This window comes from Culex pipiens, chromosome 1 (assembly GCF_016801865.2).
Source record: "Culex pipiens pallens isolate TS chromosome 1, TS_CPP_V2, whole genome shotgun sequence".
Taxonomy (NCBI): Eukaryota; Metazoa; Arthropoda; class Insecta; order Diptera; family Culicidae; genus Culex; species Culex pipiens.
Genome location: NC_068937.1, coordinates 17,774,197 through 17,794,283, shown reverse-complemented (window position 1 = coordinate 17,794,283; position 20,087 = coordinate 17,774,197). Strand labels below are relative to the sequence as shown.

Here is a 20,087-nt window from a genome sequence, read left to right as displayed (position 1 = left end):
AATGGGAGAATTTTTAAAACTTTTTTATTGTTTTTTTTTGCGATGAAAAATACGTTTTTTTTCGGAATTCTGTGTACGCTATCAAATCGGGCGTCTAATTTTACATAAAAGTCCCTTTGACACCTCTTTTTTAGCATGTTCAAAAATGGAAGGGGTCGTACCGCCCCTCCGTCACGAGATATCAAAAATCGGACCTCGGATTCGTGATCAGGGACAAAAGTTACCCCTTAGGACAAAGTTCCACGCAAATCGAAGAGGGGTCGGGGCAACTTTTCCCGATTTCATATGAGTTGGTATAGAGAATTACCCATTGAATAAATCTTCTTTACATTCTAACGTTTGAGAATGAAGAGGTTTTGAGGAAAGCCGAGAAAACAACAGCCATTCTTGCAAATAATGAAAGAATAGAGAGATGATTGATAAGTTTTGTAAAAGACAATGACCAGAAAAATAGTATAGAAAAATTTAAACTTTTGTCACCATAAATGAGCCCAAAAATGTGCTGTAGTCCACCCTTTCCATTACGGATAATCGAATCGAGATTTTTTTAAATTCTTTGTCCACCAAAAAATTTAAAAAAGCTCTTTATTGATTTGGAAATTGTGATCCAGCAGTGGAATATTTGAGCATTTGGTAATATAACAGACGACACGAAAGTTTTACTGGAGTCGTAGAACACAAATCTGTTGTTAAATGTGGAAAAATATTGAACACAATAAAAAGCATGATCCATAATTCGATTATCCAAGTTCATAAAAAACCTTCGGATAATCAAACTTTGGATAATTAAGTCTTAACTGTATGTTGTCTATAATTAAAAATAAACTGATCTTTATTTCAAGAAGAAAACAACAATTTTTCAATTTCATTCAAGATGCTGCTAATTTTTCACCTCTGTTACTCAACACCACATTTTCCTTTCAAAATAATGCAAAATAAAATTCTCTATCTCTCTCTTTTCCAAACAAAACAATCCTTTCTTAGGTGCACGCGGAAAACAAAACAGAGAAAGGAATAAAAGCTTTCCCTCCCTTCTTCCTCGCGGCCTTAAGTAACAAAACAGATGTTCTCCCCACACCTGAGCAAGGTTCTCCTCTTTAAAACACACACACATTCTCTCACCTCACCTCACCCCACCTGAGCTAACGAGCGGCGACGTTTGCATAAAAAGGCATAAAAGACTCGCGTGAGAGTGAGTAAGTGTGTGTGTGTTTCTTCATTTTCCCCGCGATACAAAAGAGGCGAACGCAAAGAAAAGCTCCCCGGGAAATACTTGTTGAAAGCTTTTGTGTAATGGAGACCTGCTGCAACGCCGGTTGATGAGTTGTGACGTCGTCTCAACTCACACCGCACAAGGACTTGGTTGATTATGACTTAATAACGAATCTTTTTTTTTTGTAATTACACGTTTATTTTAGACTCCTCAAGAAGTCGTCGTCTGCAGCTGACACCCAACCAGCGGTGACCTTGAACTGCCCTCGCCAAACATCGCCCGGTTCTGAACCTCAAACTCCCGCACCTCTTCGTAGATCAGCTGGCGCCACTGCTCGACGCTGAGTTCCCGCTCGTCAATGGTGTGATCGTATGGTCCCGGGGCCGGGGCGTTGACTTCCCGGTCGTCGTACCACACGTTGATGTAGCTGTGCTGCAGGGCCTGCTCGACGGAGATGCGCTGGTCGGGATCGATGACCAGCATCCGGCTGAGGAGATCTCTGGCTTGGTCCGCTTTGGTGCGGTTCTCCTCGTCGGAACAATCCGGGAAGAGGAGGTTCGGGAAGAGTCGATCGAAGGGGAACCCATTGTACCGGGGTCGGTTCTCGATGTAGTTCCGAACGGTTGGCTGCAGTCGGGCCATGAAGGTGGGGTCGGGCGTTCCCAGCTGTTCGATGATCTTGTTCCACTGGTCGATGTGATCGTTGCCCGGGAAGATCACGCCCCCGCGAATCATCTCACCGAAGATACACCCGATGGACCAGATGTCAACGTTCTCCTTGTAACCCATCCCGAGGATGATCTCCGGAGCGCGGTAGTACCGCGTAACCACGTAAGATGTCATTGTAAAGTGACTTCCAACTGTCCGCGCCAGTCCAAAGTCCAAGATCTTCAGCTTGCACTCCGAATTCACCACAATGTTCGACGGCTTCAAGTCCCTGTGAATGATCCCCGCCGAATGCAAGTGCTTAATCCCGCACAACATCTGGTACAGCAAGTAAGACATCCGATCATGGTCCAACTCCATCTGAATCACCTGACACAAATTCGCCTCCATCAGTTCCATCACCAGATAAACGTCCTGAAACAGTCCAAACATCCTCTGCGGCGTAAAGGCGTCCAAAAGCCCAATAATATTCACATGATCAACCAACTTCATCAGCCGCAACTCCCGGTAAGCCCGTTTCGCATGAACAGCACTCTGGAACGGCCTCGACAACTTCTTGATGGCCACCGGTCGCCCAAACAGGGTGTCGTACGCGGCACAGACCATGCCCTGGGCGCCGAAGCCCTTGGCCTCGAGGTGGATGTACCGTGCCGGGACTTCGAACTCGGTGTCGCCAAACTGGTACCGCTCGTACTGGGTCGTCATTCTTAATTTATCACTTCAATAACTTGCACTTTAGATGGTATTTTCAGACATTTTTTCTCCGCACTGAAATTTGAACTATTTCTATTTATCATCTTCCCCCGTGGCCAAATAACAACTAAACATTGGCAAAATATTATCATCTACCTCTACAAAGGCAATTACAAGTACCTACTGGACAATAAGTGGAGATCTGGGTTTGTTTTGATTCTGGTACCTATTTTAATTGGAATGGTCATAAACGCAAAAGTGTCCCACGTGAACATTTTTTCCATATTGCATTTGTTCACCCAAAATTCAGAGTCGAGATAATCGTTCTCTCAAAATTTATTGAGGGCTCAGTGCTAAAATCGATAGAATAATGGTACCAACTCACACCATCATAACAAATGAGTTCATTCGTTAGTTGAATCAATAAATCTCCAACAAGTGTCATACATCGACTTCTGACTTCTCCTTGGTCACCAAGCTGTGGTGGCCGAGGCAGCTAAGTCATTGGATTGGTTTGTCAAAGGTCTCTGGTTCGATTCCCGTTGTCGACACTTTTGGTTTTTTGTTTGACGGATGAACTTTTTTTGCAAATGAACCTCGAGAGAATAGTTCTATCGCCCATCTCGAGCTGTGTTCTCTGCGTCCGTGAATGGTACCACTATTCTCTCGACTCGAGACTATCATTCTCTCGGACTAGCGCTGCCAGTTTTGGGTGTTTAAAAAAAGAAAGCAAACCATTTTTTTAAACAGGTCTATCTTGTCAAATTAAATAAATTTGTTTTAAGAGCGAGTCCACGAGCAAAGCATACCCATCTCGCATCGACATCAGCAATCTGCCTGAAATTTCCAGGGGTTGTTTGTACATATAAAACTAGCATCTGGCGAAAATATGAGCACTCTAGGTCAACGGGAAGTGGGGCAAATCGGGACACAAAGTTTGAAGGCTCAAAAACGTCAAAAATCTTAAAAAGGCTGTAACTTAGACAAAATTCAATTTAATTTCAAAACTCAAAATGCATCTGAAAGGGCTTAAAAAATACAACAAAATGCAGGGTGGAGCATCCCAATTGGACAATTCTAAAGGGAGTTATTGGCATTTTAGTGAAAAAAATAGCATAATTTTCAAACTCAAATAAAAAAGTGTTCCTTCCAGATATCAACTCGGTTCGACCTGCAGCTTGTAGGGGACATCTGGAACTACCATCTGAGACTGAGAACGCTTTAGGTAAGGCAGTTTAGCATATTAAATAGACACTTTTACTTTTAGTGAATTTTTTGGTTGTAAATTTTTGCTCGGGGGACCCCTTAGATCCTATTTTCTGGAAATAATTTTATCATATTCGTGTTACTGAGACAATTTCACTATAAAAACATGCATAACAATGTTTATTTTCATCCATTTTTACCCTTTAAAAAATGAAAGATGAAAATAATTAAGAAGCTGTTTTTTTGCTGGTGTCATCTAACGATTATTCGAATTCTCGGACGCTTCGAAACCCGGACACTTCAACTTGTTTTATCATTTATTTGGATATAAGTTCGCATTATGAATGTCAAAACTGTGTTATTTGATGAATTCTAACATCAACTTTCATTTAAAGATTGTTTGAGCGCTGTAGTTAATGTCAAAACAATTAAATAAAATAAAATTATAACTTTACCAAAAATGCGAAACATTTCACTTGAAATATTTCATAGGCGTCCGAAACACCGGGAATACAAAGCAGAAATTTATGCTTTTGGTTTCCTTAAATTCTAGCAAATTGTTATATAAACCATCGATTGTTTTGATGTTAACAGCTTATTTGAGACCTAAAGAATGCAATTCACTAACATTTCAGTCCAAATTTGTGCGATACATAAGCAAAATCGAGTGTCCGGAATTCGGAGCAAAAGTGTCCGGATTTCGAATCAGCTTTTAACAGTGTCCGGGATTTGAAGCACAACAAGTCATTTCAATTCTCAAATTCTGATGAAAAAATGTGAGAAAAGACATATTTTGCATGCATTCTCTAAAAACTGACTGTTTATACTAAATCCTGATGATATTTCTACATTTCTAACTTATTACATGTTTTTTTGCCAGCTATAACAAAAATAATATGGTACTTAGTGTCCGAATTTCGAATCATGACGTTAGTATCCGTGGAAACGAACTTGATTTTCAATAAATGTGAATCGAAGATTTTTTTTACCTTCAAACTTTGTGTCCCGATTTGCCCCACTTCCCGTTGACCTAGAGTGCTCATATTTTCGCCAGATGCTAATTTTATATTTACAAACAACCCCTGGAAATTTCAGGCAGATTGGTGAGGTCCAAACGACGTCCCATACAAAGGGGTATGCCCTGGTCGTGGACTCGCTCTTAAAGAATATATTTATTTTTGAACAAAATTTCTGAAGAAGTTTTCCGATTTTTTCCATGTTCAGGGGTTTTTGAGCAAATTTTGTTTTACGGAAAACTTGACTTCTATTGTTCTATTCAATTTGTTGCTTGTTGTAATCATAATTGTAATCATTTAAATTGTAAACGAAAATGCGTACAGGCAAAGTTTGAAACACTTGAAAAAGTGAAATTTAAAGTTCTTTAAAAAGAGATGTCCCTATTCAGACTGTAGTACTGATTTGCATATTCTTCCATATTACATATTTTAAAGCAAAGGGTATCACCAAATGCTTTCTAAATTATAACAGATTTGCTACTATCGAAAATTTGCAAAATATCAATCAATTTATTAATATAATTTTTTTCTGGAATTTTATGTCTTTTTTCGGTCTCAAACTTCAAAATTTTCAAAAAGTCTCAAAGAACCCTACTAGGTGTCCTATTCGAGGAAATTACAAAAATAAACGTTGTACAATGATTTTATAGTTCACAATCGATTGTACAAGTTTTTTCAACTCAAATTTTTTTTTTAGGAATATTAGATACCCCAGATTTTTTATGGAATTTTCGAAGAGGGGAGGGGGACTTAACTTTAAAAATTGTTAAATTTTAGGATAGAAATATAAAATTTTCGATTTTAATTTTCAAATTTTAGTTATTTTTAATTTAGTTTTCTTCAATTCAAATTTTGCAATTTTTATATTTCTATTTAAGTTTTTCAATTTTAGTTTTTCAAGTTAAGGGTGCACAGCAGAAAGTTGTTGTTTTCTTATTCCCAAATTGTCAAACTTACGGACTCAGTCCTGCAGCAATGTGATTGTGGGAATAATCATAGTTTGGTATAAAGTACTTTAGGGAATGATTTCAAAAATATATCGATAGTTCCCGTAGTTTTCCAAATACTAAAATGTTTGTAACTCAAATCTCGGTGCAAATGCTCCGATTGATGTATACCGTTAAGTATCTCAATTTTAGATTTTCAATTTAAGATATACGGGTTTTAATTTAATCATTCAAATATAAGTTTTACAACTTAAGATATTAAATTCTAGTTTGTCAATTTATGTTTTCAATTTATATTCTTCAATTTTAGTTTTTCAATTACAGATTTTCAATTTATGTTTTTTTGCTTAATAATTTTCAATTTACGTTTTTCAATTAAAGTTTAAATTTTTATTGTTCAATTTAAAGGTTGTTAATTATTTTTAAAATTTAAGTTTTTCTTTTCAACATTTAAGTTTATAATGTAAGCTTCTAATTTAAAAACAATTATGTTAACTTTATTTTTTTTTTTCATCGGAGTTTCTGAATTTAAGTTTTTCAATTTATGTTTGTTAATATTAGTTTTTAATTCAAAATTTTTAAATTTAAGTTTTTCATTTTGAGGTTGAAATATAAGTATTTTTATTGAAAATTTTCAATTTGAGTTTTTAAATTATTATTTTAAATTTATGGATTTCAATCTTATGTATATAAATTAAGTATTTCAATTCTCGCTTACTTCTTCTAAATATCGTATCAGAAATCTATGGCGCATTAATTGTTTTGAAAAAGTTATCTAGAATTTATGTATTCAATTTAAGACTTTTAATTTTAGCTTTTTTTTTTATTTAACATTTTTCAATTTTTCGAATACAGATTTTTAATTCAGGTTTTTCAATATAAGTTTTCCAATTAAAGTTTTTTAATTTATGTTTTTCATTCTAAGTTTTCCAATTTTATACTTTTAAGAATAGCATTTAATTATAAATTTTAGTATTTTAGTTTTCAATTCTAGTTTATTAATTTCAGTTTTCTTATCAAGCCTGATTCGAGTTAAGCTAATAATTATTTTTTTTTAAATTGAATGTAATTAAAGTTTATCATTTTATAATTTTCAATTAAAATTTTTCATGTTAAGTTTTTCTATTTCAGATGAAGATTTTGAAACGAAATCGCAAAAAAAAAATAAATTTCGAGAAAAAAAAGTTTTTCGGTGCTGTACAACGGAATTTCAAAAAAATTCGAAACATTTTTACAAGAGTCCAAACATGTTAAATATGATTATCAATGAATAAAAAAATGCATTTTAGATTGTTTTCAGCTCATTAATCTTCTATTTTCATGGAAATTTTGAAGCTTTTTGAAAAAAAAATTTGTTTCGTGATTTTTTGGACCAATTTTGAAGAAGGCGCCATAAATATGAAAAATATTTGCAACGGCCTTATTATTTTTTACTCGTTTAAGTTTTTCTACATAAGATTTAGACTTTCTTAATTTATTCATGTTTTCAAATATTGATTATTTTATTTAAAAAAATATTTGTTTTTAATTTTTAAGTTTTTTAATTTCAGTTTTTCATCTTTTGTTCATGAATTTTGGTTTTTGTTTTTAAATTATTGTTTTTAAATTTATGTTTTTCAATTTTGGTTTTTCAATTTTTGTTTTTAAACTATTTATATCCTTTATTTTTTATAAGGTTAGAAAAGTTACACAGAAAGTTGATGGATTTTACAAGGTATTCAACCTTTCAAAATGCAACTATCCCTTACCAAAATTTGCACAATGTTTCTTTGATAATCGGAATCATCATAAGAAAAATAAACATTTAATTTAAATAAACTCCTCCCACCCTTTCAAACCCAACTCACTCAAATTATGCTACATTGTAATTTATGAACTCCACTCAATCGTCAGACTCCTCGCTGTCATCACCAAACTGTGACAGATCTCACGATGAGCCGGGGCGTAGACTCGGAGGATTCTGAGCTGCCCAGTCTGGCCATTGCCCGCCTCGCCAGGGGGGGGGGGTGCCCCCAGCGGGAGAATTGTGACCGAGGCTAATAATATATTTCATGCTTGGGAAAACATATTTCTTCGCTTCAGAATGGGCGACTGTCACAGATTAACGGACGTAGAAATGTTCGATTTTTTTGGTCTCTTTTGCGATTTTACTGCCATCTATGATTTGAAGTGGGAGTTGGGCGCATTTTGTATGATTTTGAGAATTTGGTTTATTTCTCTATTTTCGATTCCGACAGAAATGAGGTCGCGGATTGAAGCTTCCATGCTCGGGCGCCAAATTAGATCATTCGTTCCGGAAGCTGCGCGGATCGTCATCTTCTCAAGAGAGCTGTCAGGCCACTCATATATCGTGGGAATCCGACCCCACTTCCGGTGGAGCGGCAGCACAGTTTTTACGACCCCCGCGACTTTATTGCTAATTTCATCGGGTGACATCGTTTCGCGCAAGAATCAGCCAGTTGGAAACTACTACACAGCGTACATTTGTACCAGTTTTTCACGACCCGTAGTTTATTAACCCGATAAAAGAAAACTAAATGCAATTTCTGGGAGTGTGTTCTTCCCCATAATCAGACTGTTCACGCATCGCGTGCAAATTGAATTTTATTTCCCCGCTAGATGGCGCGCGAGCGTCGTTAGCATACATTCAGGGGTATTCTGCGTACTGAAACGGTATAGTTTCAGGCGAAATATCTCAGGAAACGGGAAGTGCTGTCTAAATCAACACATCATCCTGAATCATTTAAACTTTTCTAATTGTGTTTGCACTCCGCACAATCTCAAAACTTTGATTTCATGCAAACAAAGGTTAATTTTCGACAACAGAATTCCAAAATGCTCTCATAAACTTTTCATACGTGTGTGCAACAGGAAGTACTTGTCCGTGCTCGTTCTCCGACAACTCTTGTTTGCGGAGTAGCAGTCATGACTTGACAACAAGAAACTGTTTGTGGGAATTCTGCCCCAGTCAAGTTTTGCCCACATTCGCATAGTTTCGCCATAGTCGCTCATGCCGTAAAATTTTAAATATTTAATTCCTCGCTCTTGCTTCTTCCTCCATCATCATCATCATACCCGAAGGATCCAGGGTCCGGCGCTCAGCGGCAAACTCGTCGGTGCTCGACCTGATGCAACTGACTGGTTCGTTATCAGCGAAGAAATTTACCACCCCAAGCTTCACTGCCAGCTCCTCTCGCGATGCACCTCGCCACGTGCAATGCAGTGAGGGTTAAAGGTTTTGGGACATAACAATAAAAAATAAACAAAAATGTCAAAACTCCAAACCTAAATCTGATCTTTTTTGAAAACAACATTTCTATCACAGACAAATAGCAAAAAAATCTTTTCTGAATCCTTAAAAAAACATCATCGAACAATATTACTAGGTATTTATACTCACCACGACATTTTAACATTCACCACTACCCATTTACACGTGTTTGACAGTTGCTTGAAACTGTATTTCGTGTGTTCACAACTAGGGGGCTCTGATGTATTTTGTTGATAAAAATAAGAAATCAGTCAAGGTTATTTTGTGCATTTAAATAAATGGCTACAAATAATAATACTCAATATAAAAATAAGGCCAATGCAAATTTGATTCGAGGTTTTTTTCTCCGTCTCTCTTCAAAATTTTCAAGAAAAAAGAACAATAAAAAATTCCAACATTTTAAATTTTCTAGGAAAAAAAACTGCATTTATGATAAAATAAGGCACTTTAATGCATTTCACTAATATTTATTTTCATACTATAAATCTGAAAAGTAGTGAAATTGTATGAAATATTTACATAAACTTATAAAAATTATACACATTGCTAACATAAATGTTCTAATGTGTTATGCATTTGATGAGGAAATAATTCAAAACCATTTAAACCCTTTACTGCTCAACTTTCAAAGTTTTATTTTCTATGTTTTAAAAAAGATTTTTAAAGAAGAATGAAAAACTGTGTTTTATTAAACAGGTAATGTTTTTTCTGATCAATTTTAACTTTGTTAAACTATAGCATTATCGTCGGTAAATTTTTCGTCCTGCGATAATTTATTTTACAAAATTATACCCGCTAAGAACTATTGTTGATGATTGTGTTCTAACATTTTTTCCATAATACCGTTTAAAAACTCAAATTTCTAAGTTTGGGAAGTTCTACAGATTTCAATATTTCGTGAAAATTTGAATATTTTACGCTATATGTTGTGAAAAAAAAAAACAGTTCAAAGTTCCTCTTTGTTTTAAGAAATACCGCATTCTTCCAAACAAAAATCATTCTCTCAAATCTCAAATATTTAAAGAAATATTTCACTAAAAACTCTACTGTTACGAAAATCGATACACAATGTCCTGTCGTTGAACAGCTGTATTTTGTGAAAATTTTAATATTGTAGTTAAAGACATTTATTGGATGTTTTTTTTTATTTTATTTTTTCTCAAATTTTAATAACTTTTGAAAGTTTTCATTTTTAATGGAAGTATTTTTTAATTAATTTTGTATAGAATTTTTCAACACAAAAAAATCAAGCGAAGATTTTTTTCAAATTTCATATCTAACCTTTCCAAAGAATTTCTTTAAACATCTTGAAATTATAAATGTATTTAGAAAAATGACCTTTGGTGTAAAATATTCAAAATTGCACAAAATTTCAATAAAAAATGGAACTACTTAATTTTTTGCAAAAATTAAACATATTGAAAAAATAGGTTTCAAACAACGCGAAATTTGGTATGGATTTTTCGTGTATTGAGATATTTGGTTTAAAATACAAAAATTTAACAATAGACCAAAAATTTAAAAAAAAACACTAAAATTTTCATAATTTGCTATATGAATGCCAAAACAAAATTTGTATGAATTTTCTCTTCAATAGGGTTTTGGTGTAAAATATTCAACTCTCACAACTAACCGTAAATTCCCAAATTTACAAAGTTTAGTTTATGCAAGTCAAACGACGCAAAATTTTGTATGGATCTCGCAACATTAGAGTTTTTTTTTATAAAAAAATGTATGAAAAATAAAAAAAATACATTTCCTATCAACTAACTTTGAAACGAATTTCACACTCAAAGCTTTTGAGTAGGACATCCAAACAAATGTTTACGTTTTTAAAATTTGTTTTAAAAAATCACAAAAATATTCTTTTACAATAGCGTTTTTTTGTGCCAGTACCTATTTTTTAAATTTTACTTTTTCAGGGTCTTAGTGTAAACTATTAAAATTTTCACAAAATTCTTTATCAAGCGATCAAATTTTGTAAGGATTTTTGCAGTATTACAGTTTTAAGTGAAGTATTTCATGAATATGATAATTTAAATATTTTGAAAGAACACGTACGTGACGTACTTTATGGATGGAGCTTTATAAGATAGCGTATTTGCATAATTTGCAGTGATACCAAACTTTTGATGAATATTTAGTACAGTTTTAGAAAATTTTGTATTTTTATTGACTCTGAAAATAATGAAAATCAGAGTGGTACTCAAAAATATCCGGTTGAATTTTTTTTGGAATAAACAATAATTTGAAATATGGGTATCAAACGAAGCGTAATTTTTTATGCTTTTTCACATTATTAATTTTTTTTTAATTCTATTTTTTTACAAATTACCGTATTTTTTCAAAAATACTCAAATTTAAAAAAAAATGCAACCGAAGCAAAATTGTGTCTGCTTTTTACAATATTAAAGTTTTTTTGGGAAATACTAAAATTTTCACAAAATACCGTATTTTTTGGAAAACGCTCAGATTTTCATAATTTGCCTTGATCACTATATTTAAGCTTTTTTTGTAAAATATAAAAAAACCACAAAATACCGTGTTTTTCAATAATACTGAAGTTTTCAATATGACAAGTTGAGTATTTTCGCAAAAATACGGCATGTTGTGAAAATTTTAGTTTTTTACTAGGGGACTAGGTGGACACTTTAGGGGGGGGGGTGGGGGGGTTGTATGTCGATTGTCCACGCTCCATACAAAAAAAATGTTTTTGTATGGACAATTGTCCACGAGGGAAGGGGGGGGGGGTTGAGATTACCAAAAAAGTGTCCACGTGGTTTGTGGATGGTCCCTAGAATATTTTTTTCATATTTTTACAAGAATACTTTGAAAAAAAAATGAAAAAAAACAAACAAAATTTTGCTTCGTTTGATACCCACATTGCATAAAGTTTATATTTAAAAGAAAAGTTCTAATAAAATGAATTGTAAATTATGAAAATTTTAGTATTTTCGAAAAATACAGTATTTTATGAACAATTTTGAGTACATATTAATACTTTGAAACTTACTACATTTTCAAAAAAAAATATATTCTTAGTGAAAGCATTGAAAATTTAACATGAAATGGTAAAATTACTCGATTTTTGAAAGATTAAAAAAATGAGTTATCGTCCATTAACGGCGATAAAATTATCGCCGATAGAATTATCGAAATAACCAAAACGATAGATTATCGACGATATTTTTTTTTTTTATTAGCAACTTTGGTACACACGACACGCAATATTGTATGTATTTTCGCAACAAGGATGGTACAAATTTAATTAAAATTAAAGTAATTAAATAATTTAATAAATTTAGATTATTATTTTTTTGTCTATCGGCTCTGAATAGTTTACAATAGATTTGACAAGTATTTTTAATGTTATTTTTGGTTTGAGTAATTTTTTTGCGCCCCTCATTGTTGGAAACATTTTGAGCACATTTTGAAAAAAAAACACTACCTAAAGTGGATGTGCGACAAAAGGTCGAAGGACATAATGTCGAATGGGCAAAAGGACGAATGCCAAAAGTTCAAAAGTGGACAAAAGGACGAATGGATAAAACGTCGAAAGGACAATAGGTCAAATGTAAAATCTAATAAAAAAAACTGCTGATTTAGTAAATAAAGTTTCTCAAGATATGCTAACATTTATTTTTTTTTATAAAAATAAATTAGGCTTTTTCATTATTTCAGAATAATCCTTAAATTTTTAATTTCACTAAAAATATTTTGATTGTGTCTTTTACTAATGTAATAACCTGATAGAATATTTGAGTTATACTAGAAATATTTTTATTAAATTTGTCATTTATTGTAATTGTTTTTTTAAATATTTTTTATACTTCAAATATCCCTATTTCAATTCTTTCAACCATCACTGTTGCACCAAAAAAAACCGTTAGACTTTCCAAGCTACCCACCCCGAGAAAAAAAACGATACAAGTGACGGTCTGCAGCCAAACGTTATATATCCGTCGTCCCTCCTAGAAGGGGGGCTCCCCAGCGGGGAAGCCGCGCCACATTTTTCCCTAGACCATCCGGCAAAAGTTTTCCCATTTCCACGGACCGTCAGTCGGTCGGTCGGTCGGCGGCAGTTACCGTTTCGTCCGGCCAGATCCTCATTTCCGGTTTCGCTGGACGATGGTCCTACGGGAAGTGCTGATGATGCACAATTTCAGTTCTTTTTTTTTTGTATTTCTGGGCAAGACAGTTTTATCTCCGCAGGGTGATAATTGTCTGCTTTTAGATGAGAATCGGCGAGGGGGGAGAGCTCCTTGCAGAAATGTAATTGAAAATTTAGAACTTGGTGCATGCTTCCACTTTTTATAATTTTTTAAACGAATTTAAAAAAGAAATCGCCTGAAGCTATGCAACCGCCATCCATCTTGAAGAGCATTACGCCTGTAGTTATGCAATTTGAAGCTTCTTAGAAGTTGCTAAGCCATTCATCATACAAAAAAGCAAGACCTTTACGGATGCCAATTTCTGCAGCCCATAAAACAACCTCAATAACCATGAATCATGGCCAAGACACAAATCCAAATCCTCCTCACACGGAAAACATATTGGCACCGGGTTCGATTGAGTGCCGGATAAATATCTCTCTCCGCAAAACCGCACAGAGTCCCACACACACACAATTTGAATGTCATTTGTGTTTCCGGCCATCCCCACTCCCCCTTCCGGAACTCCGGAACCCAAATTGGGCCCATTTATTGCGGCGACCGACCGGCTGGAGGTCTCCGTACACACCAGGTTTATGGTCCAAGGGCTTCCGTCGTTGGGACACTGTTTGAGGTGGTGACTTTGCCTACTTTAAGGCGATTTCAGGTGACCAGCGCCATCTGTTGCGATTTTTTTCAATCTCCCAGAATGCGACAGTTTCAAACGTTACCATATCACAACAGAGCTTTGCATAACGTCCATCGAACACACAACTCCGATCGGGTTCATAGATGCGGTGCCATTCAAATGGGGATTATCTCCGGGGCTTGCATCGAGTCGAGCCCTTCGGAACCTGCGTTCACGGGTCCCCCACAGACCGTTATTATGAAAAAAAAATGTCCACCCAAACCAATGATTGGACATGGTTCCTGGGACCATTCTGCACCTCTGGGCCGAGTTTCAAAATATTTGCCGGCAGAAATTTCGAATACGGTCAGTTTTAGTGTTTCGAGTAGAAATTAAGGAGAAACCGCATGTAAAATGCGTAGTAAAAGTTCAAAGTTTCAATGTTTTAACTTTTAACCGTTGCTGGTCATGGTTTCAAATTGTACTAACATGTAGCAGAATGATATAAAAACGATTTACAGCACTGACTTAGCCGGATTTAGCCTAAGTCAAGTAACTTAAGTATATTATTTACAAGTTTATACCTTAAAATTAAAAAAAAAAACTCCTACATCAAGGAATTTTCAATCAAAGAAAACTAGATTGCACAAAAATAACTTAAAATGGGGTGACTTTAAACCAAGGGGTGACATTGTACCAAATTTGACGATTTTACATTTTACAAGCTCGATAAGCTTGTATTGCAAAGTATAATCGTTGCAAATATTGTTCTTAAATTATGTTGTCCTTTGCCATGAAAAGTTCAATAAGTACGAAAACTAAAAAAAGAAGAAATAGATAAAGTTTTAGTTTCATAAGCCTTACCGCTTGACCCCAACAAGAGTTTTAGGACACAAGTCACATTGAAAACTTGCATCGCCTTTACATATTTGACTACACCATGTTCGGTGGTGGATTGTTAAACGTGGTTGTCTCTCACCCCAGTTTGGCTGGTATTGTTTGTAGAACGAACAATTTGATTTGATTTGATATTTAACTGTACTATTTCCATGTTTTCATAAGATATGCCAAGCTTGTTATTAGATTGTTTGTGTTTTCACATTGGGCAGAAGTAGGTTTTGTTTTGATGAATACATTATTAGTGAACGTTCTAGATGATCAATAATATGTTCTATTGAATTCTAACTATGAGTTACTTTAATCAATTATAAAATGTTATTTTTTATTTTATGACGATAACTGCAATGTTAGAAACTTTGAACTTTTTCTACGCATTTTACATGCGGTTTCTCCTTAATTTCTACTCGAAACACTAAAACTGACCGTATTCGAAATTTCTGCCGGCAAATATTTTGAAACTCGGCCCAGAGGTGCAGAATGGTCCCAGGAACCATGTCCAATCATTGGTTTGGGTGGAAATTTTTTTTTCATAATAACGGTCTGTGGGGGACCCGTGGCGTTTGCAATTAGAGCATGAAAATTCACCCCTCACCAAAATTGGTCACGCATCGAACCTTGTCCGGACTATCGCCGATGGAAAATCTTGACTTATGGAGTGCAATTTTTGGTGGTGCCTCCTAGAGCAAGAGATCCGCGGGGGGTTGTATATGATTGATGTCCCAGTCCCAGTTGGCCAACCAGCTCAACAGAAACTCCGCCGGGGGAACCGCATATTGTGCTCACACGTGGGACCCCGTGGCACTAATGGACGGTCATATATCTGGTAATCACCGCACTGAAGGATTTTGGGGGAGTCAAAAGGGTGACGGATTTGAAGGAACGTTGCGGAAAATGTTTAGTGGCGTCAGTTTGGAGGTTAGGTTCTGGTTTGCTGTTGACGCCCGGAAGATGTATCGGCCGGAAGTTGACTTGATGTGCTTTGCAAAACAAAAACAAAACAATTATAGCTCGGTTTTATCATGGAAATCATGTGATAATTGATTTTAATATCTCTATGTTTTTGCAAATCGAATTTCTTTGTAATTTTTGTTTGGATATAATTTTGTCCAAGCATTCCCTATATCGTCGCTTGTGTGCTATCTTGTGACACGTCTGCTGTAAAAAAATATAGGACATGTCACAAGATAGGACACAAGCACCGATATGTAAAAAGAACCATTTTGCATTGCAGAGCGGATTCGTTCATTCGAATTTCGCTACTTCGAATGTCCGCTAATTCGCATGCTCGCTAATTCGAACGTATTCGAATTAAAAAGCACTCATCCGTCAAAACCAGTTGTCAAACTGATGTTGACGTTTCAACCCCATTGTTCGACAATTTCCAAACACGTGGTTTCAAGTTTTTGGCAGCTGTCAGTCGTTCCAATTAGTTTTTCAATCCATTTTTTGATCGATGCGGCAAAGTTATAGATTTGTTTAACACTTTTCAAATAAAAAGGTATATGAAAATAAATCCCGATTTTTTTATCACTAAAAATTTAATTCTCAAAACAAGTATCTACTAAAAAAAAGTATATTTTGACCCAGAGTTTGGGATTCGTCTGCCTGTGTGGATCAATCGGACCGCGCTCTGGACTTACAATCCAGAGGTCGCCGGTTGGAATCCCGAGGCGGACGCAAAAAATTCTAAGTGTTAATAAAGGTATTCGGCGCCCTCTCCCCGTGCCATACCTTCACACTTAGGAGACCCGGGAGACGGAGTCTTATCGCAAAAAGAACGATACACGCCTGTGGATCCGTTGACGAAACCGGCAAGGTTAAAGAGGACCACATTATCAGGCGTTACGTCGATTCCGTTGGGATTTGGTTAAAAAATAGATTTTTGTGAAAATCTATAATCATGTTTAAAAAAAACAATTCAAAAATGACTTTAATTTCTTTTTTCTTTTGAAATTTTTGATTTTTATTATTTTATAAAAGAAATGCAAGATCATGGCCTACTTTTAGTGATATTTGTGCATTAAAGACTTATCACAGTAGGCTATGGAAATGTTAACTTTTGCAAGATTAAATATAGAGCAAGGGTGTCTTCGGCAAAGTTGCTGAAAGTAACACCAATTGGATTGAAAAATTTAAAAAAAAATGCATTGCAATGGAATATTGGTAAAATAACACATTTTGGGAGGAAAAATTACACATTGTTTCTGACATAATATATACTCATTACCATGATTCTTTTTTAATGTGCAGTTTTGGGACCTTTTTTATAAAACCGACCCAAAAAAAAATTTTTTTTTGACTGAAACTATGGAGGATTTTGATTTTGAACGATTACAATGATTTTCTTTTCCATGTACAGGCTAGTATGCAGATCGGAAGGAAAGGGGTCAAGAAACAGCTTTACGAACAGCAGAACAAAGGAGAGGGAGCGATTTCTTGGGGCTTTTCTTCACCCTCTCTGACTTGCTTGCGCTGCCGCTGCTGCCCATTTGATTTTTTTCTTGACCGATTCCTTCCGAAGTGCGTATACCGCTTACATGTTCAGAAGCGTTGTCAGCATTATCAAACCAAACAACTTTGTCGAAGACACAAAAGTGATAGGAGCTCTATGTGATGAGTTAAAGCCAGATTTTGTGAAAATTGTGAGCTAGTTTTCGAGCTCGGTTTACAAAGCCTCGGGCAATTTTTGGGCAGAACCCCATAAAGATTGAAGCCTCTTCTTTCTTTCTTTCTTTCGAACAAACGAACAATATTTCGATTTGGAGGTTAGAAAGGAGTGCACTGTTTACATGGACTTAGCACAGTTCGATGCGGTCGTCGATTTTGTTCGGGGAAATTCGTCGATAATCGACGAAGACCATGTAAACAGTGCACACGAGCTGTCAAATGACGTCACGGCGTAAAACCTAATTAGGTTTTACAGCGTGACGTCACGAGCGCACACGCACACACATTTTTACTTAGACACACGTGCAAAAAATGTAAACAGTGCAGCCGAACTGTCAAATTTCTAACCTAAAAATCGAGTTGGCGTAAAACCTAATAGATTAATCTACGTGCGTATGTATTGCGTGTACGTACACGAAAATAAAGTGAGGTTAAATTTTTTCAGCCAGCCAAACCAAATGGTGCGCTAGTGTGCGTACGTGAAACTTCATAAAGCTCTATAGGGAGGGTCTAATTTGATTTGCCCTTGAAAAGTTGACAGTTCGGTTTGAGCGCCTGTAACGGAGCGCGCTTGAAATTCTAGGGAAAAATAAATATTCAAAAATCAAAAATATAAAAAAATAAGCTTCGAAAAAAAAAATCATTTTTTCAATTAAATTTTACTAATAAAAAAACCTTAAAAACCCGGATAACAAAAATTCAGAAATAAAAAAAAATTAACTCTACATGTCCACATTCTGTTATTCATAAATTTTATAATTCTGAAAAAACGTTTTAAAACTTACAAATACTTCAAATCGCACTCATAAATTAACACCTAGACTCCCGAACTCGAGAAAAAAGGGAAATTTCTATACATTTCCCCTTTTTCGAGCTTGGGAGTTTAGGTGTTAATAATTTCTAGATTTCTTTAATCTGTGCTCCCAAAATGCGTTACGTAATAAAAGAACGCTCCCATTACCCACGTGTTTCAAACATTTTTTTAATTTGAATAATTTTGAAATTATAATTGCTTTAATTTTTTTTTATTGAAGCATAAGGCCGATGCAAATACTTATCAAAATTTTTGTCCTTCGACACTGGCCGAGGTCGAGGGGTAGGCAAAAAAAATATAATCATTGAAGTAACAAGCCACAACTTCTACATTTAAATGAAAAATAAACATTAGAAAATGCATGGCAAAAACGTTAAATTAATTTGTATGAGGCTAATTAAATACTTAAAAAAAACATCAATATGCCAAACTTTTGAATTTTTAAAATTTAGAAATTTTGAATCTATGAGATTTGTAAACTTTTTGGAATTTTAAAGTCTTTGAATTTTAAATTTATGAATTTTTAAATTATATAACACCAAAGTTTTAAAAATTGTGATTTATAGATTTGTTTTAGATTTTTGTATACATATTTATATTTTTAAATGTATAAGTCACAACAATTTTAATAATAAAAAAACATTGAATTGGGTACTAAAGCCCTATGTAAATTTTTATGTACAACGGTAAAAAACACGATTAAAAACCATTTCTGATCACTTTCTTTCATTTTAATGCAAAACAATTTTTTTACAAGGCAACATTTTTTCGATGGATCAACTATGGTCCCTTTGGAACGAGCTGTCAAGTAGGAGCTTTTCTGTCAAGAAGGACCGCGAGGTTAATTTTTCAAAATTGATTTAAAAATCCATTTTAAACTCTTTGTTGTCGTTAAAAAGGTCATTGTACTCAGAAAAATAAGCTTTATCGCTGTAAACAATAATATCAGAAATCTAAGCTTCATTTTAGGACCCAATTTTACTGTTTTCATCATCTTAATCTCTTAAATCAAAATTGTATTGATAAAGAAAGAAAATGTAATCAAAATTCACCTTTTCTGTTGTTGTACTACAATTGGGTCCTAAAATGAAGCTTAGATTGCTGATATTATTGTTTACAGCGATAAAGCTTATTTTTCTGAGTACAATGACCTAGACAATGACCCTTTGTACGATAACAAAAAAAAAATGAATTTTTAAATCAATTTTGAAAAATTAACCTCGCGGTCCTTCTTGACAGAAAAGTTCCTACTTGACAGCTCGTTCCAAGGGGACCATAGTTGATCCATCGAAAAAATGTTGTCTTGTCATTATTTTTTTGCATTAAAATGAAAAAAAAAAAAGTGATCAGAAATGGTTTTTGATCGTGTTTTTTACCGTTGTACATAAAAATTGACATAGGGCTTTAGTACCCAATTGGGTCCTTAAGCCCAATGTAAATTTTTATGTACAACGGTAAAAAAAAACGATCAAAAACCAATTGACTAGACAAATTTTTTTTCGATGGATCAACTATGGTCTCCTTGGAATGAGCTGTCAAGTAGTACATTTTCTGTCAAGATGGACCGCGCGGTTAATTTTTTAAAATTGATTTAAAAATCCATTTAAAACTTTTTGTGGTTGTACAAAGGGACATTGTACTCAGAAAAATAAGCTTTAGCGTTGTTGCATTTCAGTTAAGCAGAAACCTATTCTTTAATTTTATTTTGCTCAATTCAATATTAAAACTGCCTTAAAGGTCAAAAATAGTCACGAGGCTGATTTGTCGTCATCGTGTAATCTTATTTTTTTCTTTTTTGTCTATTTTCTTCAAAATAAAAATATTGTGCGCATCCTTAACCTTCTCTCTCAGAATTCTGGCAACCCTACCCAGCCGAACTGTCATTTGACGGGTAAACAAACCCACATGTTTTCAT

General features: G+C 34.6%; 1 protein-coding gene across 1 annotated transcript; it reads right to left on the bottom strand.

The window, feature by feature from the left end:
- Window positions 1–1,408: 1,408 nt before the first annotated feature.
- Window positions 1,409–2,682, bottom strand: LOC120421428 (stress-activated protein kinase JNK-like). The gene has a single exon (XM_039584639.2). The coding sequence runs from the start codon at window positions 2,582–2,584 to the stop codon at window positions 1,424–1,426; it is 1,161 nt and encodes a 386-aa protein (XP_039440573.1). The 5' UTR covers window positions 2,585–2,682; the 3' UTR covers window positions 1,409–1,423.
- Window positions 2,683–20,087: the final 17,405 nt, after the last annotated feature.